Source organism: Oncorhynchus tshawytscha, linkage group LG23, assembly GCF_018296145.1.
Source record: "Oncorhynchus tshawytscha isolate Ot180627B linkage group LG23, Otsh_v2.0, whole genome shotgun sequence".
NCBI classification, from domain to species: Eukaryota; Metazoa; Chordata; class Actinopteri; order Salmoniformes; family Salmonidae; genus Oncorhynchus; species Oncorhynchus tshawytscha.
In genome coordinates, this window is record NC_056451.1 from 25,726,403 (window position 1) to 25,753,107 (window position 26,705).

General features: G+C 41.1%; 1 protein-coding gene across 1 annotated transcript in view; it reads right to left on the bottom strand.

Moving 5' to 3' along the window:
• Positions 1–764: 764 nt before the first annotated feature.
• Positions 765–26,705, bottom strand: part of LOC112240612 (protein kinase C alpha type-like) — a 100,404-nt gene continuing 74,463 nt past the window's right edge. The window contains exons 10-17 of the mRNA XM_042305028.1: positions 10,882–11,055; positions 9,110–9,201; positions 8,775–8,837; positions 6,654–6,792; positions 5,681–5,761; positions 4,962–5,069; positions 4,588–4,728; positions 765–2,534 (exon numbers count right to left, since the gene is read on the bottom strand). Coding sequence (XP_042160962.1) covers positions 2,373–2,534; positions 4,588–4,728; positions 4,962–5,069; positions 5,681–5,761; positions 6,654–6,792; positions 8,775–8,837; positions 9,110–9,201; positions 10,882–11,055 — 960 coding nt within the window. The 3' untranslated portion in view covers positions 765–2,372. The remainder of the gene's footprint in view (positions 2,535–4,587; positions 4,729–4,961; positions 5,070–5,680; positions 5,762–6,653; positions 6,793–8,774; positions 8,838–9,109; positions 9,202–10,881; positions 11,056–26,705) is intronic.

Here is a 26,705-nt window from a genome sequence, read left to right on the forward strand (position 1 = left end):
ACAATAGTTCACATGACTATGTTTTCATAAGTATACAAATATTTGACAGTTTTTTCCTCACTAATAACTTAGACTAATTCCGGTGTAACAGACCATAATGGGGATCCTAGATGTAATATAAAACAGTCCAGAATTTTGCTTGGCAACACTCTGCAGGTCAAGTATATTTTAACGACAGAACATGAATACGTCATGATTATGTTTCCATGTTTTGACCTGTCCCACATTTGAACCTTATCAGTGGTGGATCAATGTCCTTACACAGCAAATGACCGTACAGCACAGTACAATATAGTACCTTACAATGTAGTACAGTACACTAGAGTATAGATCCGTACAGGGAATGTGCCAACTAAGAATGAGGACTTGATCTAATCTAATTTAAATAAAACGAAACTACTTACGTAAATTAAAATCTACAAAAGTTGTAACAATATTACATGCTATCTCATATAAGATAACAATGTTAATAGAAGATAACTTTAGTAATAAAAAATTGGATGTAATAAATGTATCACTAGTCACTTTAAACTTTGCCACTTTATATGTTTACATACCTTACATTTCTCACCTCATACGTATATACTGTACTCTATACCATCTACTGCATCTTGACTATGCAGTTCGGCCATCGCTCATCTATATATTTATATGTACATATTCTTACTCATTCCTTTACACTTGTGTGTAAAAGGTAGTTGTTGGGGAATTGTTAGATTAATTGTTAGATATTGCTGCATGGTCGGAACTAGAAGCACAAGCATTTCGCTACACTCACATTAACATCTGCTAACCATGTGTATGTGACAAATAAAATTGGATTTGATTTGATTTGTTATATGCTAGCATATAAGCATATTATTAGTTGGGGCTTAATAAGAAGCATTGTAGCTCACTGAATCCCAACTCTACTGAAAATGTCCTAACCATGCTACCTAACTCCTAACTCCTAACTATGTTTCCTTCGGAGATGTGTTACTCCGTCACTCTGTCACTGGTTGGTGAACCTCAGCCAAAATGGCCACTGAGGTCCACATCGCATGTTAAAACAGTCTTCTCCTTTATCTCAGACATTCTGGCTAGTCTCAGCAAGAAATGGAACAAAACCTTATGAGATGTATTTACTCTGTCACTGGTTGGTGAACCTCAACCAAAATGGCCACTGAATGCCACATCACATTATAAAACCGTCCTCTCCTCATCTCAGATATCCTGGGTAGTCTCAGGTCACGTGTCTGATGTAGTGCCAACCCGGGTCAGTTAGCTCAGTTGGACCGGAGTTAGCGCTTTCACTTTCAATTTGGGTCCAGGTCAAAGTCTCAAATCAGCAAGAAAATGAAGAAATATAGCAACTGATCTAGGAATATAATGAGAGATGACAACGTGTACGGCTGACAGGGCATAGCTGTGCAGTATGGAAACATCAATCAGATGGTTGACTTGGTAGTCCTCATATCTGGTGTAAAATATTTTATTTGTTGATGGAGATGGGAGAGTAAGTAATCATGCAGTTAGTTAAAATAACCCTTAACCTCAGAACACGGTTAGATGGTTTCATTTTCAAGAATGGTTACCATTCACCTCAGGTCTAACGGTTAAAGTTAGGACTGGGGGTAGGTAGGGGAATGTGATCCCAGATCACTGATTAGGAGCAACTTTTCTTCAAGCAGTAATATTATAATGATTGATTTGATTTCTTACCCATCTTCTAGGTTTCTAGCTATATATCACAATTATATGATCAATGGATTGAAGTTAAATTGGAAACACAAAACAAGGAGCAATTTTTTGGTAATAATATAATAGAACAATGTAATAGAACACAATATGACATTACATGACACAAGAAATACTGCTTTACATAATATCAGAGGTAATTAATTTCATAAGTAATAGATTATCCATTTGGCATATAGACAGCTCTAGCTCTATTTCTATGTAATAGATCTGATATTGATACCACATTAGCATGATATCATGTCATAAAATACATTTACCTTAAAACCACTACAGATTTAAGTCAGATTCAGTCATCTTACAGTATCTGTTTGCAATGAACTGCATCATCTTTAAATAACAGTAATGTTGTTTTGTATGCATTGCATCAACTAAATGTGTTATTTGACTTGTACCACTAATCTGCCCATCCATCGCCGTATCACACAGATTTTCTCAGGCTCTAGAGTATAGCACAGAGGGAGAGTTATCTATAGGATGTGTATACTGATTGTTTGTGTTTAAATTGTGTGCTTCTCTTCTCTGTTTTGAAATTTGCTTTAGAAAAAGACTGTTAGACAGAGAGGATAGAGAGAGACAGAGCTGCTCCCTTCAGACCAAGAGAAGAGGATAAAAATACAGAGAGCTGCACCCCCTCAGATGGCAGTGAGGGTCGGGGGGGCGAGCTCAGGGTTAATGAAGGAGAAGCCCAGGAAGTCTTCCTGGTCAATGGCCGCCAGAACGTCAGGGTCAGAGGGTGTCAGCACAGACGGAGCCGCTGTGAAGAACTTGTCAAAGTTCTCCCCTTTCTTCCCACCCTGAGAGAGAGAGAGATTATTACACATAGAACACAAATATACACATGAAAAATCAAACTCCTTCTTCCACACACACGGGCACACACATCCACACATTAATTATCTCTCTCCCTCTTTCTATTTCTCGCTCCATCTCTCCTTCTCTCTCCCTCCTCCTCTCTCCCTCAGGTGTACAGTAAAGCATGTAACGTGTGGTCCTTGTTCCCCTCAGCGTGTGAAAGCTGCTCTGCTGGTTGATATGAATCTCATTTGGCTAATGGGCCTGGCCTCTGATCCCAGAGCACATTCTGACACCTCACTGCCCACTCAGCCATTGGCTGGCACGGCCACAGACTGACAAGTGACAGGCTAATGATGGCATAGTTTTGCATACGAGACAAGGGGGCGTGACCCCGGGGCAAAAGGGTCATGACTGTTATGACTCCCCTATCTGTTCCAGAATGCTCAATGTCTATCTCTGAGAATGAGGGAGAATTGAGGAGATATATACTGTATACAGTATACGTATAGTGATGAGGGAGTGGGAGAAAAACTGACACGTGAGAAAGGCTGCCGTAGGCAGACATGGCTCTCAAGAGAAGACAGGCTATGTGTTCACTGCCCACAAAATGAGGTGGAAACTGAGCTGCACTTCCTAACCTCCTGCCCAATGTATGACCATATTAGAGAGACATATTTCCCTCAGATTACACAGATCCACAAAGAATTCGAAAACAAATCCAATTTTGAAAAACTCCCTACTGGGTGAAATTCCACAGTGTGTATATATATATATAATATGACATGTGTATTGTCTTTATTGTTTTGAAACTTCTGTATGTGTGATGTTTACTGTTAATTTTTATTGTTTATTTCACTTTATATATTCACTTTATATATTATCTACCTCCCTTGCTTTGGCAATGTTAACACGTTTCCCATGCCAATAAAGCCCTTGAATTGAATTGAATTGAGAGAAAGAAAGAGAGAGAGAAAGACAGACAGAGAAAATGGTAGAGAGAGAGAAAGAGAGAGAGAGACAGAGAAAGAGGTAGAGAGAGAGTGATAGAGAGAGAGACAGACATAGAAAGAGGTAGAGAGAGAAAGAGAGAGAGAGACAGAGAAAGAGGTAGAGAGAGAGATAGAAAGAGAGAGACCGACATAGAAAGAGGTAGAGAGAGAGAAAGAGAGAGAGACAGAAAGAGGTAGAGAGAGATAGAAAGAGAGACAGACAGACAGAGAAAGAGGTAGAGAGAAAGAGAGAAAGAGAGAGACAGACAGAGAAAGAGGTAGAGAGAGAGAAAGAGAGAGAGAGACAGAGAAAGAGGTAGAGAGAGATAGAAAGAGAGAGAGAGACAGAGAAAGAGGTAGAGAGAGAGAGAGAAAGAGAGAGAGACAGAGAAAGAGGTAGAGGTAGAGAGAGATAGAAAGAGAGAGAGACAGACAGAGAAAGAGGTAGAGAGAGAGAGAGATAGAAAGAGAGACAATAGAGGAGGTAGAGGAAGAGGTAGAGGTAGAGAGAGAATAGAGGAGGTAGAGGAAGAGGTAGAGGTATAGAGAGAATAGAGGAGGTAGAGGAAGAGGTAGAGAGAGAATAGAGGTAGAGGAAGAGAGAGAGAGAATAGAAAGAGGAAGAAGTAGACAGAGAGAGAATAGAAGGTAGAGGAAGAGGTAGAGAGAGAGAGGAGGTAGAGGAAGAGGTAGAGGTAGAGAATAGAGGAGGTAGAGGAAGAGGTAGAGGTAGAAAGAGAATAGAGGAGGTAGAGGAAGAGGAAGAGGTAGAGAGAGAATAGAGGAGGTAGAGGAAGAGGTAGAGGTAGAGAGAGAATAGAGGAGGTAGAGGAAGAGGTAGAGGTAGAGAGAGAATAGAGGAGGTAGAGGAAGAGGTAGAGAGAGAATAGAGGAGGTAGAGGAAGAGGTAGAGGTAGAGAGAGAATAGAGGAGGTAGAGGAAGAGGTAGAGGTAGAAAGAGAATAGAGGAGGTAGAGGTAGAGGAAGAGGTAGAGAGAATAGAGGGGGTAGAGGAAGAGGTAGAGGTAGAGAGAGAATAGAGGAGGTAGAGGTAGAGACTAACAGTTCTGGGTTTGAAGGGAGGCTGTATCTCCATTCTCTCCAGTCGGTCCCAGTCCATCCAACGGAAGAAGTGATGCTCCCGTATCTCTTTCTCCCCCTCCTCCCCTCCGCCCAGTCGCTTCGCTGGGTGCTTGGTCAGGAGCTGGGCACAGTGGAGAGGAAGAAAGAAGGAGAGTGTGAAAATGGAGGAAAAAGGAAATGGAGAGATAGAAAAGAGGGCAAGAGCAATAGAACGATGGAGCGTTGTCTTGAAATCTCATTCTTGCAGAGTTGCAAGGTTAGTATGCTGTACGTTCCACTATGTTGACTTAAAAATGACATGGTGAGATATGCCTTCTTGAGGGGACTAAGTGAATTGAATAGGATGTAGATCACCCCCTTGCAGATGGCGACGGCCTCACGGGACAGACTCTTGGGATAGGAGACACTCTGCTCCATGATGGACTGAAATAACTCCTCCTCATCAATACCATCAAAGGGAGGCTGGGAGGGGAGGACAGAGAGAGTTGAGGGGGGCGAGAGAGTATGGAGGGGAGAAGGGGGGAATGGGGACGGAGTTACGGAGGAAGGGAGGGGAGAGGAGGAAGATAGAAAAAGAGGGAGTGAGGTGAGAGCGAGGTGGAGATAGAGAACTAGAAAACAAACCCGATTTTGACTAACTCCCATATCTACTGGGTGAAATAGAACAGTGTGTCATTACAGCAGCAAGATGTGTGAACTGTTGCCACAAGAAAAGGGCAACCAGTGAAGAATAAACACCATTGTAAATACAACCCATATTTATATTTATTTTCCCTTTTGTACTTTAACTATCTGCACATCATTACAACACTGTATATAGACATAATATTACATTTGAAATGTCTTTATTCTTTTGGAAATCTGTGAGTGTAATGTTTACTGTTAATTTCCAATTGTTTATTTCACTTTTGTTTATTATCTATTTCACATGCTTTGGCAATGTTTTCCATGCCAATAAAGCCCCTTAAATTGAAATAGAAATTGAGAGATAGAGAGGACATAGTTGGTTATATTGTGTTGAAGCCATTGGTGCTAGATTCAGTGCTAGAAAGAATGGAGAAGTCAAGTCATACCTGTCCAGCCAACATCTCATAGAGCAGCACCCCATACGACCACCAGTCAACTGCCTTACCATAGGACTGGTAGGCTACAATCTGACAGACAGGGAGGACAGGAGGGAGGACAGGATTACACAGAGGGTCAGGAAACTATATACACTATGTGTGTTTGTGAGGAGACAGAGAGAGAGAGACAGAGAGAGAGAGACAGAGAGAGAGAGACAGAGACAGAGAGAGAGAGACAGAGACAGAGACAGAGACAGAGACAGAGAGAGAGAGACAGAGAGAGACAGAGACAGAGACAGAGAGAGACAGAGACAGAGACAGAGAGACAGAGACAGAGAGAGAGAGACAGAGAGAGAGACAGACAGACAGACAGACAGACAGACAGGTATGTGTATAGTCAATAATTAAGAGATGACACCATGCGGGATAGACAACGATTCCCTCTCTGGCTCTGGGGAAATATATTGTATCTCTGACCACAATGACAGATGCAGGAAAATCAATAGAGATTTTACATTAGATAATCAATCCCCTACTGGTTTAACTATGAGGTTAATGATACCACAATGACACACACACCAATCACCAATCACACTCTCTCACACACCAATCACACTGTCTCTCACACACCAATCACCAATCATACTGTCTCTCACACTCCAACCACCAATCACATTGTCTCTCACACGCCAATCACACTGTCTCTCACACGCCAATCACCAATCACATTGTCGCTCAGCACGGGTAAGTGCTGTGCTGGGCGGGCATGAGAGGGAGTGAGTGGGGGGGTAAGTGCTGTGCTGGGCGGGCATGAGATGGAGTGAGTGGGGTGGTAAGTGCTGTGCTGGGCGGGCATGAGAGGGAGTGAGTGGGGGTAAGTACTGTGCTGGGCGGGCATGAGAGGGAGTGAGTGGGGGTAAGTACTGTGCTGGGCGGGCATGAGAGGGAGTGGGGGGAGTAAGAGGGGTGATGAATGGAGTACCTCTGGTGCGATGTAGTCTGGGGTCCCACAGAAGGTACGTGTAGTGTCACCTTCAAACATGCCCTCCCTGCACATCCCGAAATCAGCTATCTTTATATGACCCTCACTGTCCAGCAACACATTATCCAGCTTCAGATCCCTGTGAGATAGGGAGAGAGAGAGAGAGAGAGAGAGATAGAGCGAGAGGGAGAGAGGGAGAGAGAGAGAGAGAGAGAGAGAGAGAGAGAGAGAGCGAGAGGGAGAGAGAGAGAGAGAGAGAGAGAGACAGAGAGAGAGAGAAAAGAGAGAGAGAAAGAGAGAGGGGGAGAGAGAGAGAGAGAGAGAGAGAGAGAGAAAGAGCGAGAGAGAGAGGGAGAGAGAGAGAGATAGATAGAGCGAGAGGGAGAGAGAGATAGAGAGAGAGATAGAGCGAGAGGGAGAGAGAGAGAGAGAGAGAGAGAGAGAGAGAGAGAGAGAGAGAGAGAGAAAGAGAGAGAGAAAGAGAGAGGGGGAGAGAGAGAGAGAGAGAGAGAGAGAGAGAAAGAGAGAGAGAGAGAGAGAGATAGAGCGAGAGGGAGAGAGGGAGAGAGAGAGAGAGAGATAGAGCGAGAGGGAGAGAGAGAGAGAGAGAGAGAGAGAGAGATAGAGCGAGAGGCAGAGAGGGAGAGAGAGATACACAGAGAGACAGAGAGAGAGAGACAGAGAGAGAGAGAGACACAGATAGAGAGAGAGAGAGACAGAGAGAGAGAGAGAAAGAAAGAGAGAGAGAGAGAGAGAGAGAGAGACACAGAGAGAGAACCATTTGTACATCGTTACAAAACTGTATATACAAAATATGACATTTGTAATGTCTTTATTATTTTGAAACTTCTGTGAGTGTACTATTTAATGTTACATTTTATTGTTTATTTCACTTTTGTATATTATCTACCTCACTTGCTTTGGCAATGTTAACATATGTTTCCCATGCTAATAAAGCCCCTTGAATTGAATTGAATTAAGAGACAGACAGTAGGAGAAATTGACAGAGAGAGAGGGAGAGAGAGAGAGAGAGAGAGAGAGAGAGAGAGAGAGAGAGAGAGAGAGACAGAGAGAGAGAACACATATTGTATGGCCTTGATCTGACTAATAGAAAGTTGCTGCCAGCCACTGATCAGGTCAGTGATATGTTGTTACCCTTAATACCTGTAGATGATTCCTTTAATATCTGTAGATGATTCCTGTAATACCTGTAGATGATTCCTGTAATACCTGTAGATGATTCCTCTAATACCTGAAGATGATTCCTTCAATATCTGTAGATGATTCCTGTAATACCTGTAGATGATTCCTTTAATATCTGTAGATGATTCCTGTAATACCTGTAGATGATTCCTGTAATACCTGTAGATGATTCATTTAATACCTGTAGATGATTCCTGTAATACCTGTAGATGATTCCTGTAATACCTGTAGATGATTCCTGTAATACCTGTAGATGATTCCTTTAATACCTGTAGAGGATTCCTTTAATACCTGTAATATTCCTGTAGATGATTCCTTTAATATATGTAGATGATTCCTGTAGATGATTCCTTTAATATCTGTAGATGATTCCTGTAATACCTGTAGATGATTCCTGTAATACCTGTAGATGATTCATTTAATACCTGTAGATGATTCCTTTAATACCTGTAGATGATTCCTTTAATATCTGTAGATGATTCCTGTAATACCTGTAGATGATTCCTGTAATACCTGTAGATGATTCCTGTAATACCTGTAGATGATTCCTGTAATACCTGTAGATGATTCCTTTAATACCTGTAGAGGATTCCTTTAATACCTGTAGATGATTCCTGTAATACCTGTAGATGATTCCTTTAATATATGTAGATGATTCCTGTAATACCTGTAGACGATTCCTTTAATATCTGTAGATGATTCCTTTAATATCTGTAGATGATTCCTGTAATACCTGTAAATGATTCCTTTAATACCTGTAGATGATTCCTGTAATACCTGTAGATGATTCCTGTAATACCTGTAGATGATTCCTGTAATACCTGTAGATGATTCCTGTAATACCTGTAGACGATTCCTTTGATTCCTTAAATACCTGTAGATGATTCCTTTAATACCTGTAGATGATTCCTTTAATACCTGTAGATGATTCCTTTAGTATGGAGGAAGAAGAGGCCTATGGCTATCTCTGCTGCATAGAACCTGAGAGAGAGAGAGAGAGAGAGAGAGAGAGAGAGAGAGAGGGAATGTAATTGAGAGAGATACAGAGAGACATGGGGATAGAGAGCTAGGTAGAGATAAGAGTTAGCTATTGATGACTGATCACAGCTTAATGATGATGGGGTAGCACCTGGCTGAGAGGGAGGAGGAGGGAGAGGGGAGGAGAACAGGGAGGGGACGGATGGTGGTTGCTTGACTAATAAAACCAGATGGAACGATGGATGGAGAGATAGGGAAGTAGGTTGTATACATACGCTGCGTGAGGCTCTTTGAACTTGCCAACTATCTGGATGTGAAACATGAGGTCTCCTCCGTTGACATACTCCATCACATAGTAGAGACGGTCCTGGGTGATGGAAAATAATGATGCTGTTACTAGGGAAACGAAAACACACACACTGCTTCTTGAGGCAAATGAATGGACCTTTTAGTCAAATAGTCTAATTATTGTTTGACCTGAAGGAGCAAACAGACAAGACCACACAAACATGATCACTAGTACCACTGCCCTGGTATTTTCCTAATGAGGTACACAGTCTCACACACACACAGTCTCACACACACACACAGTCTCACACACATACACAGTCTCACACACAGTCTCACACACACACACTCACACACACACACACACACACACACACACACACACACACACACACACACACACACACACACACACACACACACACACACACACACACACACACACACACACACACACACACACAGCCTAATATGGACATTGTACACATATGGCCACTATAGAGAATGCAAAAACACCCTCATGGATGGGCGCACTCACAAACGTATACACGTGTAGGCACGCGCTCCCACCCATACACACACACAAACGTATACACGTGTAGGCACGCGCTCCCACCCATACACACTCACAAACGTATACACGTGTAGGCACGCGCTCCCACCCATACACACTCACAAACGTATACACGTGTAGGCACGCGCTCCCACCCATACACACTCACAAACGTATACACGTGTAGGCACGCGCTCCCACCCATACACACACACAAACGTATACACGTGTAGGCACGCGCTCCCACCCATACACACACACAAACGTATACACGTGTAGGCACGCGCTCCCACCCATACACACTGACAAACGTATACACGTGTAGGCACGCGCTCCCACCCATACACACACACAAACGTATACACATGTAGGCACGCGCTCCCACCCATACACACACACAAACGTATACACGTGTAGGCACGCGCTCCCACCCATACACACACACAAACGTATACACGTGTAGGCACGCGCTCCCACCCATACACACTGACAAATGTATACACGTGTAGGCACGTCCCACCCATACACACACACAAACGTATACACATGTAGGCACGCGCTCCCACCCATACACACACACAAACGTATACACGTGTAGGCACGCGCTCCCACCCATACACACTGACAAACGTATACACGTGTAGGCACGCGCTCCCACTCATACACCCACACAAACGTATACACGTGTAGGCACGCGCTCCCACCCATACACACACACAAACATATACACATGTAGGCACGCGCTCACATCCATACACACACACAAACGTATACACGTGTAGGCACGCGCTCACATCCATACACACACACACATACACATTATGTAATTCCCCTCCAGTCAAAATGAAAAAGCAATCTGTTCTCAAATAACCTCTCCTCCAGGACTAATGACCTTGTTAAGGGAAGCAAGCTAATTATTTCATTGGTTCATTTAAACACAGATCTGGGTCAACTAAGACCAATATGATTAAAGGGTGAAACACCTAAATGTGTTAAACTTGAGGTTCATTGACCAAAACAAGTTGATTCAAGACCTGATAGTTCAAAGCCCAGCCATGTCCCTGGCTGTTCATTGACTGAACAGTGTTTATTCTACATGATTGATTGACAGACATAATGACTACATGTAGTGAATGCACTTTAAGGACTTTGCTGCAAACTGCCAGGAGGGTATTGTGGTAAGGCATGTTGCTCCATCACACACACCTCTGTCTGGAAGGCTGAGTAGAGTGCTGTGAGGAAGTGGGGGCGGTTGGCCAGTCCCAGAACCCTCCTCTCCACCATGGCACTCTCTGTGTCCTCATCCTGGAACAGCACATCCTTCTTTAACACCTTCACCGCAAACAGCCGCTCACTTCCTCTCTCCTCAGCCAGCAGTACCTGGGGGAGAGTGGGGGAGCGGGAGGGAGGCTGGAGTTAGGGTAAGTGGGGGGCATCTGACCGACTGACTATCAGAAAGAATAACTAGCTACATGTACAACATTGTTACATAGGCAAGCAAATCCAATGCTTCAGACACATCTCTGCACACACAGCTGAGATCATCCACAGAATGTGACCAGATAAACTATGCACAAGAACATCTTTTATCACTAAACCATTTACAGTATTTTCAAATGTTACATCCACAATATCTGTTCCTCATTCCATGAAATCACACTCCTGCTGTTTCTTTCTCTCTCTTTTTAATCGTTCAAGGTATTACAGCTCTTTCTCTCTCTCCCCCTCTCTCTTTCTCTCTCTCTCCCCCTCTCTCCCCCTCTCTCTCTCAACTCTCTGCCCCTCTCTCTTTCTCTCTCTCTCCCCCTCTCTCTCTCCCCCTCTCTCTCTCCTCCCCCCTCTCGCTCCCCCTCTCTTGCTTTCTCGCTCTCTCTCCCCCTCTCCCCTCTCTCTCTCTCGCTCTCTCTCGCTCTCCCCCCCACTCTCTCTCCCACCTCTCTCTTTCTCTCTCCCCCCCTCTCTCTCTCTCACAGTCTCTCTCACTCACTCTCTCTCACTCACTCACTCTCTCACTCGCTCTCTCTCTCGCTCTCTCTCTTGCTCTCTCTCTCCCCCTCTCTCTTTCTCTCTCTCTCTCTCTCTCTCTCACCCCCCCTCTCTCTCCCTCCCCCTCTCTCTCCCCTCTCTTGCTTTCTCGCTCTCTCGCTCCCCCTCTCTCCCCTCTCTCTCTACCTCTCTCTCTCTCTCTCTGCTCTCTCTCTCTCCCCTCTCTCTTTCTCTCTCTCTCTCTCCCCCTCTCTCTCTCCCCCTCTCTCTCCCCCCTCTCTCTCTCTCCCTCCCCCTCTCTCTCCCCCTCTCTTGCTTTCTCGCTCTCTCGCTCCCCCCCGTCTCTCTCCCACCTCTCTCTTTCTCTCTCACTCCCCCTCTCTCTCTCTCGCTCTCTCTCTTGCTCTCTCTCTCTCTCCCCCCTCTCTCTTTCTCTCTCACCCCCCTCTCTCTCTCCCCCCCTCTCTCTCTCCCCCTCTCTCTCTCCCCTCCCCCTCTCTCTCCCCCTCTCTTGCTTTCTCGCTCTCTCACTCCCCCCTCTCTCTCCCCTCTCTCTGTCGCTCTGTCCCCCACTCTCTCCCCCTCTCCCTCTCTCTCTCCTCTCTCTCCCCTCTCTCTCCCCTCTCCCTCTCTCGCTCTCTCTCTCTCTCTCCCTCTCCCCCACTCTCTCTCCCACTCTCTCTCTCTCTCTCTCTCTCTCTCTCTCTCCTCCCACTCTCTCCCGCCTCTCTCTCCCTCTCTCTCACTCTCCCCCACTCTCTCTCCCACTCTCTCTCCCCCCTCTCTCTCTCTCTCTCTCTCTCCCCCTCTCTCTCCCCCTCTCTCTCCCCTCCCCCTCTCTCTCCCTCCTCCTTTGCTCTCTCTCTCTCCACCCCTCTCTCTCTCTCTCGCTCTCTCCCTCCCCCTCTCTCCACCCCATCTCTCACTCTCTCGCTCTCCCCCTCCCCCTCTCTCTCTCTCTCTCTCCCCCCCTTTCTCACTCTCTCACTCTCCCCTCTCCCCTCTCTCTCCCCCTCTCTCTCCCCCAACTCTCTCCCTCTCCCCCTCTCCCCCAGGGCACTCTTAACAACTCCACTCTCTCAGCTCAGTCTCATACTCTCTCCTCAACTCTCTCGCTCTCTCCCCTCTCTCCCCCACTCTCTCTCCCCATCATCAGGCTCACTCTCTCACTCTCCCCTCTCCCCTCCCCTCTCTCTCTCTATCAGTCTCCCTACAGACTCTCTTATGTCTATCCCCTCTCCCCCTCTCTTATCTCTATCTCTCTGTCTCCCCCCAACTGTCTCGCTTATTACTCTCAGACAGGTGTCCCCCTCTCCCCCACTGTCTCTCCCCCAGGTGTGTCTGTTTCATTCTCACTCTCCCCCTCTCCCCACAATGATATTGTGAGGTGCCAGGTTGAGAGTTTATCCAGGGCACTGGGGTTAACAACAAGAGGTGGGTGACCACTGAGAGTCATATCTGAAAGTCAGCTAGAACAGTGTTGTTGATGATGCTATATCATACCTGTACTTTGATTGTGTTGCATCATCAGGCAGGTGTGTTATGTTTATTACAGTGTGTCTACAGGCAGGTGTACTATGTTTATTACAGTGTGTCTACAGACAGGTGTGTTATGTTTATTACAGTGTGTCTACAGGCAGGTGTGTTATGTTTATTACAGTGTGTCTACAGGCAGGTGTGTTATGTTTATTACAGTGTGTCTACAGACAGGTGTGTTATGTTTATTACAGTGTGTCAACAGACAGGTGTGTTATGTTTATTACAGTGTGTCTACAGACAGGTGTGTTATGTTTATTACAGTGTGTCTACAGACAGGTGTGTTATGTTTATTACAGTGTGTCAACAGACAGGTGTGTTATGTTTATTACAGTGTGTCTACAGACAGGTGTGTTATGTTTATTACAGTGTGTCTACAGACAGGTGTGTTATGTTTATTACAGTGTGTCTACAGACAGGTGTGCTATGTTTATTACAGTGTGTCAACAGACAGGTGTGTTATGTTTATTACAGTGTGTCTACAGGCAGGTGTGTTATGTTTATTACAGTGTGTCTACAGACAGGTGTGTTATGTTTATGTTTTTATTACAGTGTGTCTACAGACAGGTGTGTTATGTTTATTACAGTGTGTCTACAGACAGGTGTGTTATGTTTATTACAGTGTGTCAACAGACAGGTGTGTTATGTTTATTACAGTGTGTCTACAGACAGGTGTGTTATGTTTATTACAGTGTGTCTACAGACAGGTGTGTTATGTTTATTACAGTGTGTCTACAGACAGGTGTGTTATGTTTATTACAGTGTGTCAACAGACAGGTGTGTTATGTTTATTACAGTGTGTCTACAGACAGGTGTGTTATGTTTATTACAGTGTGTCTACAGTGTGTTATGTTTATTACAGTGTGTCTACAGACAGGTGTGTTATGTTTATTACAGTGTTTATTACAGTGTGTCTACAGACAGGTGTGTTATGTTTATTACAGTGTGTCTACAGACAGGTGTGTTATGTTTATTACAGTGTGTCTACAGACAGGTGTGTTATGTTTATTACAGTGTGTCTACAGACAGGTGTGTTATGTTTATTACAGTGTGTCTACAGACAGGTGTGTTATGTTTATTACAGTGTTATTTTATTACAGTGTGTCTACAGACAGGTGTGTTATGTTTATTACAGTGTGTCTACAGACAGGTGTGTTATGTTTATTACAGTGTGTCTACAGACAGGTGTGTTATGTTTATTACAGTGTGTCAACAGACAGGTGTGTTATGTTTATTACAGTGTGTCTACAGACAGGTGTGTTATGTTTATTACAGTGTGTCTACAGACAGGTGTGTTATGTTTATTACAGTGTGTCAACAGACAGGTGTGTTATGTTTATTACAGTGTGTCTACAGGCAGGTGTGTTATGTTTATTACAGTGTGTCTACAGGCAGGTGTGTTATGTTTATTACAGTGTGTCTACAGACAGGTGTGTTATGTTTATTACAGTGTGTCTACAGGCAGGTGTGTTATGTTTATTACAGTGTGTCTACAGACAGGTGTGTTATGTTTATTACAGTGTGTCTACAGACAGGTGTGTTATGTTTATTACAGTGTGTCTACAGGCAGGTGTATTATGTTTATTACAGTGTGTCTACAGACAGGTGTGTTATGTTTATTACAGTGTGTCTACAGGCAGGTGTGTTATGTTTATTACAGTGTGTCAACAGACAGGTGTGCTATGTTTATTACAGTGTGTCTACAGACAGGTGTGTTATGTTTATTACAGTGTGTCTACAGGCAGGTGTGTTATGTTTATTACAGTGTGTCAACAGACAGGTGTGTTATGTTTATTACAGTGTGTCTACAGGCAGGTGTGTTATGTTTATTACAGTGTGTCTACAGACAGGTGTGTTATGTTTATTACAGTGTGTCTACAGACAGGTGTGTTATGTTTATTACAGTGTGTCTACAGGCAGGTGTGTTATGTTTATTACAGTGTGTCTACAGACAGGTGTGTTATGTTTATTACAGTGTGTCTACAGGCAGGTGTGTTATGTTTATTACAGTGTGTCTACAGACAGGTGTGTTATGTTTATTACAGTGTGTCTACAGACAGGTGTGTTATGTTTATTACAGTGTGTCAACAGACAGGTGTGTTATGTTTATTACAGTGTGTCTACAGACAGGTGTGTTATGTTTATTACAGTGTGTCTACAGACAGGTGTGTTATGTTTATTACAGTGTGTCTACACACAGGTGTGTTATGTTTATTACAGTGTGTCAACAGACAGGTGTGTTATGTTTATTACAGTGTGTCTACAGACAGGTGTGTTATGTTTATTACAGTGTGTCTACAGACAGGTGTGTTATGTTTATTTTATTACAGTGTGTCTACAGACAGGTGTGTTATGTTTATTACAGTGTGTCTACAGACAGGTGTGTTATGTTTATTACAGTGTGTCAACAGACAGGTTGTTATGTTTATTACAGTGTGTCTACAGACAGGTGTGTTATGTTTATTACAGTGTGTCTACAGACAGGTGTGTTATGTTTATTACAGTGTTTATTACAGTGTGTCTACAGACAGGTGTGTTATGTTTATTACAGTGTGTCTACAGACAGGTGTGTTATGTTTATTACAGTGTGTCTACAGGCAGGTGTGTTATGTTTATTACAGTGTGTCTACAGACAGGTGTGTTATGTTTATTACAGTGTTTATTACAGTGTGTCTACAGACAGGTGTGTTATGTTTATTACAGTGTGTCTACAGACAGGTGTGTTATGTTTATTACAGTGTGTCTACAAGCAGGTGTGTTATGTTTATTACAGTGTGTCTACAGACAGGTGTGTTATGTTTATTACAGTGTTTATTACAGTGTGTCTACAGACAGGTGTGTTATGTTTATTACAGTGTGTTAACAGACAGGTGTGTTATGTTTATTACAGTGTGTCTACAGACAGGTGTGTTATGTTTATTACAGTGTGTCTACAGACAGGTGTGTTATGTTTATTACAGTGTGTCTACAGACAGGTGTGTTATGTTTATTACAGTGTGTCAACAGACAGGTGTGTCATGTTTATTACAGTGTGTCTACAGGCAGGTGTGTTATGTTTATTACAGTGTGTCTACAGACAGGTGTGTTATGTTTATTACAGTGTGTCTACAGACAGGTGTGTTATGTTTATTACAGTGTGTCTACAGACAGGTGTGTTATGTTTATTACAGTGTGTCTACAAACAGGTGTGTTATGTTTATTACAGTGTGTTAACAGACAGGTGTGTTATGTTTATTACAGTGTGTCTACAGACAGGTGTGTTATGTTTATTACAGTGTGTCTACAAACAGGTGTGTTATGTTTATTACAGTGTGTCAACAGACAGGTGTGTTATGTTTAATACAGTGTGTCTACAGGCAGGTGTGTTATGTTTATTACAGTGTGTCAACAGACAGGTGTGTTATGTTTATTACAGTGTGTCTACAGACAGGTGTGTTATGTTTATTACAGTGTGTCAACAGACAGGTGTGTCATGTTTATTACACTGTGTCTACAGGCAGGTGTGTTATGTTTATTACAGTGTGTCTACAGACAGGTGTGTTATGATTATTACAGTGTGTCTACAGACAGGTGTGTTATGTTTATTACAGTGTGTCTACAGGCAGGTGTGTTATGTTTATTACAGTGTGTCTACAGACAGGTGTGTTATGTTTATTACAGTGTGTCTACAGACAGGTGTGTTATGTTTATTACAGTGTGTCTACAGACAGGTGTGTTATGTTTATTACAGTGTGTCTACAGGCAGGTGTGTTATGTTTATTACAGTGTGTCTACAGACAGGTGTGTTATGTTTATTACAGTGTGTCAACAGACAGGTGTGTTATGTTTATTACAGTGTGTCTACAGGCAGGTGTGTTATGTTTATTACAGTGTGTCTACAGACAGGTGTGTTATGTTTATTACAGTGTGTCTACAGACAGGTGTGTTATGTTTATTACAGTGTGTCTACAGGCAGGTGTGTTATGTTTATTACAGTGTGTCTACAGACAGGTGTGTTATGTTTATTACAGTGTGTCTACAGACAGGTGTGTTATGTTTATTACAGTGTGTCTACAGACAGGTGTGTTATGTTTATTACAGTGTGTCTACAGACAGGTGTGTTATGTTTATTACAGTGTGTTAACAGACAGGTGTGTTATGTTTATTACAGTGTGTCTACAGACAGGTGTGTTATGTTTATTACAGTGTGTCTACAGACAGGTGTGTTATGTTTATTACAGTGTGTCAACAGACAGGTGTGTTATGTTTATTACAGTGTGTCTACAGGCAGGTGTGTTATGTTTATTACAGTGTGTCTACAGACAGGTGTGTTATGTTTATTACAGTGTGTCTACAGACAGGTATGTTATGTTTATTACAGTGTGTCTACAGGCAGGTGTGTTATGTTTATTACAGTGTGTCAACAGACAGGTGTGTTATGTTTATTACAGTGTGTCAACAGACAGGTGTGTCATGTTTATTACACTGTGTCTACAGGCAGGTGTGTTATGTTTATTACAGTGTGTCTACAGACAGGTGTGTTATGTTTATTACAGTGTGTCTACAGACAGGTGTGTTATGTTTATTACAGTGTGTCAACAGACAGGTGTGTTATGTTTATTACAGTGTGTCTACAGACAGGTGTGTTATGTTTATTACAGTGTGTCTCCAGACAGGTGTGTTATGTTTATTACAGTGTGTCTCCAGACAGGTGTGTTATGTTTATTACAGTGTGTCTACAGACAGGTGTGTTATGTTTATTACAGTGTGTCAACAGACAGGTGTGTTATGTTTATTACAGTGTGTCTACAGACAGGTGTGTTATGTTTATTACAGTGTGTCTACAGACAGGTGTGTTATGTTTATTACAGTGTGTCTACAGACAGGTGTGTTATGTTTATTACAGTGTGTCTACAGACAGGTGTGCTATGTTTATTACAGTGTGTCAACAGACAGGTGTGTTATGTTTATTACAGTGTGTCTACAGGCAGGTGTGTTATGTTTATTACAGTGTGTCTACAGACAGGTGTGTTATGTTTATTACAGTGTTTATTACAGTCTACAGACAGGTGTGTTATGTTTATTACAGTGTGTCTACAGACAGGTGTGTTATGTTTATTACAGTGTGTCTACAGGCAGGTGTGTTATGTTTATTACAGTGTGTCTACAGACAGGTGTGTTATGTTTTATTACAGTGTGTCTACAGACAGGTGTGTTATGTTTATTACAGTGTGTCTACAGACAGGTGTGTTATGTTTATTACAGTGTGTCAACAGACAGGTGTGTTATGTTTATTACAGTGTGTCTACAGACAGGTGTGTTATGTTTATTACAGTGTGTCTACACACAGGTGTGTTATTTTTATTACAGTGTGTCAACAGACAGGTGTGTTATGTTTATTACAGTGTGTCTACAGACAGGTGTGTTATGTTTATTACAGTGTGTCTACAGACAGGTATGTTATGTTTATTACAGTGTGTCTACAGGCAGGTGTGTTATGTTTATTACAGTGTGTCAACAGACAGGTGTGTTATGTTTATTACAGTGTGTCAACAGACAGGTGTGTCATGTTTATTACACTGTGTCTACAGGCAGGTGTGTTATGTTTATTACAGTGTGTCTACAGACAGGTGTGTTATGTTTATTACAGTGTGTGTGTCTACAGACAGGTGTGTTATGTTTATTACAGTGTGTCTACAGACAGGTGTGTTATGTTTATTACAGTGTGTCTACAGACAGGTGTGTTATGTTTATTACAGTGTGTCTACAGACAGGTGTGTTATGTTTATTACAGTGTGTGTGTCTACAGACAGGTGTGTTATGTTTATTACAGTGTGTTAACAGACAGGTGTGTTATGTTTATTACAGTGTGTCTACAGACAGGTGTGTTATGTTTATTACAGTGTGTCTACAGACAGGTGTGTTATGTTTATTACAGTGTGTCTACAGACAGGTGTGTTATGTTTATTACAGTGTGTCTACAGACAGGTGTGTTATGTTTATTACAGTGTGTCTACAGACAGGTGTGTTATGTTTATTACAGTGTGTCTACAGACAGGTGTGTTATGTTTATTACAGTGTGTCTACAGGCAGGTGTGTTATGTTTATTACAGTGTGTCTACAGACAGGTGTGTTATGTTTATTACAGTGTGTCTACAGACAGGTGTGTTATGTTTATTACAGTGTGTCTACAGACAGGTGTGTTATGTTTATTACAGTGTGTCTACAGACAGGTGTGTTATGTTTATTACAGTGTGTCTACAGACAGGTGTGTTATGTTTATTACAGTGTGTCTACAGACAGGTGTGTTATGTTTATTACAGTGTGTCTACAGACAGGTGTGTTATGTTTATTACAGTGTGTCTACAGACAGGTGTGTTATGTTTATTACAGTGTGTCTACAGACAGGTGTGTTATGTTTATTACAGTGTGTCTAACAGACAGGTGTGTTATGTTTATTACAGTGTGTCTTACAGACAGGTGTGTTATGTTTATTACAGTGTGTCAACAGACAGGTGTGTTATGTTTATTACAGTGTGTCTACAGACAGGTGTGTTATGTTTATTACAGTGTGTCTACAGACAGGTGTGTTATGTTTATTACAGTGTGTCAACAGACAGGTGTGTTATGTTTATTACAGTGTGTCTACAGGCAGGTGTGTTATGTTTATTACAGTGTGTCTACAGGCAGGTGTGTTATGTTTATTACAGTGTGTCTACAGACAGGTGTGTTATGTTTATTACAGTGTGTCAACAGACAGGTGTGTTATGTTTATTACAGTGTGTCTACAGACAGGTGTGTTATGTTTATTACAGTGTGTCTACAGACAGGTGTGTTATGTTTATTACAGTGTGTCAACAGACAGGTGTGTTATGTTTATTACAGTGTGTCTACAGACAGGTGTGTTATGTTTATTACAGTGTGTCTACAGACAGGTGTGTTATGTTTATTGCAGTGTGTCAACAGGCAGGTGTGTTATGTTTATTACAGTGTGTCTACAGACAGGTGTGTTATGTTTATTACAGTGTGTCTACAGACAGGTGTGTTATGTTTATTACAGTGTGTCTACAGGCAGGTGTGTTATGTTTATTACAGTGTGTCTACAGACAGGTGTGTTATGTTTATTACAGTGTGTCTACAGACAGGTGTGTTATGTTTATTACAGTGTGTCTACAGACAGGTGTGTTATGTTTATTACAGTGTGTCTACAGACAGGTATGTTATGTTTATTACAGTGTGTCTACAGGCAGGTGTGTTATGTTTATTACAGTGTGTCAACAGACAGGTGTGTTATGTTTATTACAGTGTGTCAACAGACAGGTGTGTCATGTTTATTACACTGTGTCTACAGGCAGGTGTGTTATGTTTATTACAGTGTGTCTACAGACAGGTGTGTTATGATTATTACAGTGTTTATTACAGTGTGTCTACAGACAGGTGTGTTATGTTTATTACAGTGTGTCAACAGACAGGTGTGTTATGTTTATTACAGTGTTTATTACAGTGTTTATTACAGTGTGTCTACAGACAGGTGTGTTATGATTATTACAGTGTTTATTACAAATGTTTATTACAGTGTTTATTACAGTGTGTCTACAGACAGGTGTGTTATGTTATTACAATGATTACAGTGTGTCTACAGACAGGTGTGTTATGTTTATTACAGTGTGTCTACAGGCAGGTGTGTTATGTTTATTACAGTGTGTCTACAGACAGGTGTGTTATGTTTATTACAGTGTGTCTACAGTGTGTTATGTTTATTACAGTGTGTCTACAGACAGGTGTGTTATGTTTATTACAGTGTGTCTACAGACAGGTGTATTATGTTTATTACAGTGTGTCTACAGACAGGTGTGTTATGTTTATTACAGTGTGTCTACAGACAGGTGTGTTATGTTTATTACAGTGTGTCTACAGACAGGTGTGTTATGTTTATTACAGTGTGTCAACAGACAGGTGTGTTATGTTTATTACAGTGTGTCTACAGGCAGGTGTGTTATGTTTATTACAGTTTTATTACAGTGTGTCTACAGACAGGTGTGTTATGTTTATTACAGTGTTTATTACAGTGTGTCTACAGACAGGTGTGTTATGTTTATTACAGTGTGTCTTATGTTTATTACAGTGTGTCTACAGACAGGTGTGTTATGTTTATTACAGTGTTTATTACAGTGTGTCTACAGACAGGTGTGTTATGTTTATTACAGTGTGTCTACAGGCAGGTGTGTTATGTTTATTACAGTGTGTCTACAGACAGGTGTGTTATGTTTATTACAGTGTTTCAGTGTGTCTACAGACAGGTGTGTTATGTTTATTACAGTGTGTCACAGACAGGTGTGTTATGTTTATTACAGTGTGTCTACAGACAGGTGTGTTATGTTTATTACAGTGTGTCTACAGACAGGTGTGTTATGTTTATTACAGTGTGTCTACAGACAGGTGTGTTATGTTTATTACAGTGTGTCTACAGACAGGTGTGTTATGTTTATTGCAGTGTGTCAACAGGCAGGTGTGTTATGTTTATTACAGTGTTTATTACAGTGTGTCTACAGGCAGGTGTGTTATGTTTATTACAGTTTGTCAACAGGCAGGTGTGTTATGTTTATTACAGTGTGTCAACAGACAGGTGTGTTATGTTTATTACAGTGTGTCTACAGACAGGTGTGTTATGTTTATTACAGTGTGTCAACAGACAGGTGTGTTATGTTTATTACAGTGTGTCTACAGACAGGTGTGTTATGTTTATTACAGTGTGTTAACAGACAGGTGTGTTATGTTTATTACAGTGTGTCAACAGACAGGTGTGTTATGTTTATTACAGTGTGTCAACAGACAGGTGTGTTATGTTTATTACAGTGTGTCTACAGACAGGTGTGTTATGTTTATTACAGTGTGTCTACAGACAGGTGTGTTATGTTTATTACAGTGTGTCTACAGACAGGTGTGTTATGTTTATTACAGTGTGTCAACAGACAGGTGTGTTATGTTTATTACAGTGTGTCTACAGACAGGTGTGTTATGTTTATTACAGTGTGTCAACAGACAGGTGTGTTATGTTTATTACAGTGTGTCTACAGACAGGTGTGTTATGTTTATTACAGTGTGTCTACAGACAGGTGTGTTATGTTTATTACAGTGTGTCTACAGACAGGTGTGTTATGTTTATTACAGTGTGTCTACAGACAGGTGTGTTATGTTTATTACAGTGTGTCTACAGACAGGTGTGTTATGTTTATTACAGTGTGTCTACAGACAGGTGTGTTATGTTTATTACAGTGTGTCTACAGACAGGTGTGTTATGTTTATTACAGTGTGTCAACAGACAGGTGTGTTATGTTTATTACAGTGTGTCAACAGACAGGTGTGTTATGTTTATTACAGTGTGTCAACAGACAGGTGTGTTATGTTTATTACAGTGTGTCTACAGACAGGTGTGTTATGTTTATTACAGTGTGTCTACAGACAGGTGTGTTATGTTTATTACAGTGTGTCTACAGACAGGTGTGTTATGTTTATTACAGTGTGTCAACAGCAGGTGTGTTATGTTTATTACAGTGTTTATTACAGTGTTTATTACAGTGTTTATTACAGTGTGTCTACAGACAGGTGTGTTATGTTTATTACAGTGTTTATTACAAATGTTTATTAGTGTTTATTACAGTGTGTCTACAGACAGGTGTGTTATGTTTTATTTGTTACAGTGTGTCTACAGACAGGTGTGTTATGTTTATTACAGTGTGTCTACAGGCAGGTGTGTTATGTTTTTTACAGTGTGTCTACAGACAGGTGTGTTATGTTTATTACAGTGTGTCTACAGGCAGGTGTGTTATGTTTATTACAGTGTGTCTACAGACAGGTGTGTTATGTTTATTACAGTGTGTCTACAGACAGGTGTATTATGTTTATTACAGTGTGTCTACAGGCAGGTGTGTTATGTTTATTACAGTGTGTCTACAGACAGGTGTGTTATGTTTATTACAGTGTGTCTACAGACAGGTGTGTTATGTTTATTACAGTGTGTCAACAGACAGGTGTGTTATGTTTATTACAGTGTGTCTACAGGCAGGTGTGTTATGTTTATTACAGTGTTTATTACAGTGTGTCTACAGACAGGTGTGTTATGTTTATTACAGTGTTTATTACAGTGTGTCTACAGACAGGTGTGTTATGTTTATTACAGTGTGTCTACAGACAGTTGTGTTATGTTTATTACAGTGTGTCAACAGACAGGTGTGTTATGTTTATTACAGTGTTTATTACAGTGTGTCTACAGACAGGTGTGTTATGTTTATTACAGTGTGTCTACAGGCAGGTGTGTTATGTTTATTACAGTGTGTCAACAGACAGGTGTGTTATGTTTATTACAGTGTTTATTACAGTGTGTCTACAGACAGGTGTGTTATGTTTATTACAGTGTGTCAACAGACAGGTGTGTTATGTTTATTACAGTGTGTCTACAGACAGGTGTGTTATGTTTATTACAGTGTGTCTACAGACAGGTGTGTTATGTTTATTACAGTGTGTCTACAGACAGGTGTGTTATGTTTATTACAGTGTGTCTACAGACAGGTGTGTTATGTTTATTACAGTGTGTCTACAGACAGGTGTGTTATGTTTATTACAGTGTTTATTACAGTGTCTACAGACAGGTGTGTTATGTTTATTACAGTGTGTCTACAGACAGGTGTGTTATGTTTATTACAGTGTGTCAACAGACAGGTGTGTTATGTTTATTACAGTGTGTCTACAGACAGGTGTGTTATGTTTATTACAGTGTGTTAACAGACAGGTGTGTTATGTTTATTACAGTGTGTCTACAGACAGGTGTGTTATGTTTATTACAGTGTGTCTACAGGCAGGTGTGTTATGTTTATTACAGTGTGTCAACAGACAGGTGTGTTATGTTTATTACAGTGTGTCAACAGACAGGTGTGTTATGTTTATTACAGTGTGTCTACAGGCAGGTGTGTTATGTTTATTACAGTGTGTCTACAGACAGGTGTGTTATGATTATTACAGTGTGTCTACAGACAGGTGTGTTATGTTTATTACAGTGTGTCTACAGACAGGTGTGTTATGTTTATTACAGTGTGTCTACAGACAGGTGTGTTATGTTTATTACAGTGTGTCAACAGACAGGTGTGTTATGTTTATTACAGTGTGTCTACAGACAGGTGTGTTATGTTTATTACAGTGTGTCTACAGACAGGTGTGTTATGTTTATTACAGTGTGTCAACAGACAGGTGTGTTATGTTTATTACAGTGTGTCTACAGACAGGTGTGTTATGTTTATTACAGTGTGTCTACAGGCAGGTGTGTTATGTTTATTACAGTGTGTCTACAGACAGGTGTGTTATGTTTATTACAGTGTGTCTACAGGCAGGTGTGTTATGTTTATTACAGTGTGTCAACAGACAGGTGTGTTATGTTTATTACAGTGTGTTAACAGACAGGTGTGTTATGTTTATTACAGTGTGTCAACAGACAGGTGTGTTATGTTTATTACAGTGTGTTAACAGACAGGTGTGTTATGTTTATTACAGTGTGTCAACAGACAGGTGTGTTATGTTTATTACAGTGTGTCAACAGACAGGTGTGTTATGTTTATTACAGTGTTTCTTACAGTGTGTCTACAGACAGGTGTGTTATGTTTATTACAGTGTGTCTACAGACAGGTGTGTTATGTTTATTACAGTGTGTCTACAGACAGGTGTGTTATGTTTATTACAGTGTGTCTACAGGCAGGTGTGTTATGTTTATTACAGTGTGTCTACAGACAGGTGTGTTATGTTTATTACAGTGTGTCTACAGACAGGTGTGTTATGTTTATTGCAGTGTGTCAACAGGCAGGTGTGTTATGTTTATTACAGTGTTTATTACAGTGTGTCTACAGGCAGGTGTGTTATGTTTATTACAGTGTGTCTACAGACAGGTGTGTTATGTTTATTACAGTGTGTCAACAGACAGGTGTGTTATGTTTATTACAGTGTGTCTACAGACAGGTGTGTTATGTTTATTACAGTGTGTCTACAGGCAGGTGTGTTATGTTTATTACAGTGTGTCTACAGACAGGTGTGTTATGTTTATTACAGTGTGTCTACAGACAGGTGTGTTATGTTTATTACAGTGTGTCAACAGACAGGTGTGTTATGTTTATTACAGTGTGTCAGTGTTATGTTTATTACAGTGTGTCAACAGACAGGTGTGTTATGTTTATTACAGTGTGTCAACAGACAGGTGTGTTATGTTTATTACAGTGTGTCAACAGACAGGTGTGTTATGTTTATTACAGTGTTTATTACAGTGTGTCAACAGACAGGTGTGTTATGTTTATTACAGTGTTTATTACAGTGTGTCTACAGACAGGTGTGTTATGTTTATTACAGTGTGTCTACAGACAGGTGTGTTATGTTTATTACAGTGTGTCTACAGGCAGGTGTGTTATGTTTATTACAGTGTGTCTACAGGCAGGTGTGTTATGTTTATTACAGTGTTTATTACAGTGTGTCTACAGACAGGTGTGTTATGTTTATTACAGTGTGTCTACAGACAGGTGTGTTATGTTTATTACAGTGTGTCAACAGACAGGTGTGTTATGTTTATTACAGTGTTTATTACAGTGTGTCTACAGGCAGGTGTGTTATGATTATTACAGTGTGTCTACAGACAGGTGTGTTATGTTTATTACAGTGTGTCTACAGGCAGGTGTGTTATTTTTATTACAGTGTGTCTACAGACAGGTGTGTTATGTTTATTACAGTGTCTCCAGACAGGTGTGTTATGTTTATTACAGTGTGTCTACAGACAGGTGTGTTATGTTTATTACAGTGTGTCTACAGACAGGTATGTTATGTTTATTACAGTGTGTCTACAGGCAGGTGTGTTATGTTTATTACAGTGTGTCTACACACAGGTGTGTTATGTTTATTACAGTGTGTCTACAGGCAGGTGTGTTATGTTTATTACAGTGTGTCTACACACAGGTGTGTTATGTTTATTACAGTGTGTCTACAGGCAGGTGTGTTATGTTTATTACAGTGTGTCTACAGACAGGTGTGTTATGTTTATTACAGTGTGTCTACAGGCAGGTGTGTTATGTTTATTACAGTGTGTCTACAGACAGGTGTGTTATGTTTATTACAGTGTGTCTACAGGCAGGTGTGTTATGTTTATTACAGTGTGTCTACAGGCAGGTGTGTTATGTTTATTACAGTGTTTATTACAGTGTGTCTACAGACAGGTGTGTTATGTTTATTACAGTGTGTCAACAGACAGGTGTGTTATGTTTATTACAGTGTGTCTACAGACAGGTGTGTTATGTTTATTACAGTGTGTCTACAGACAGGTGTGTTATGTTTATTACAGTGTGTCTACAGACAGGTGTGTTATGTTTATTACAGTGTGTCAACAGACAGATGTGTTATGTTTATTACAGTGTGTCAACAGGCAGGTGTGTTATGTTTATTACAGTGTTTATTACAGTGTTTATTACAGTGTTTATTACAGTGTGTCTACAGACAGATGTGTT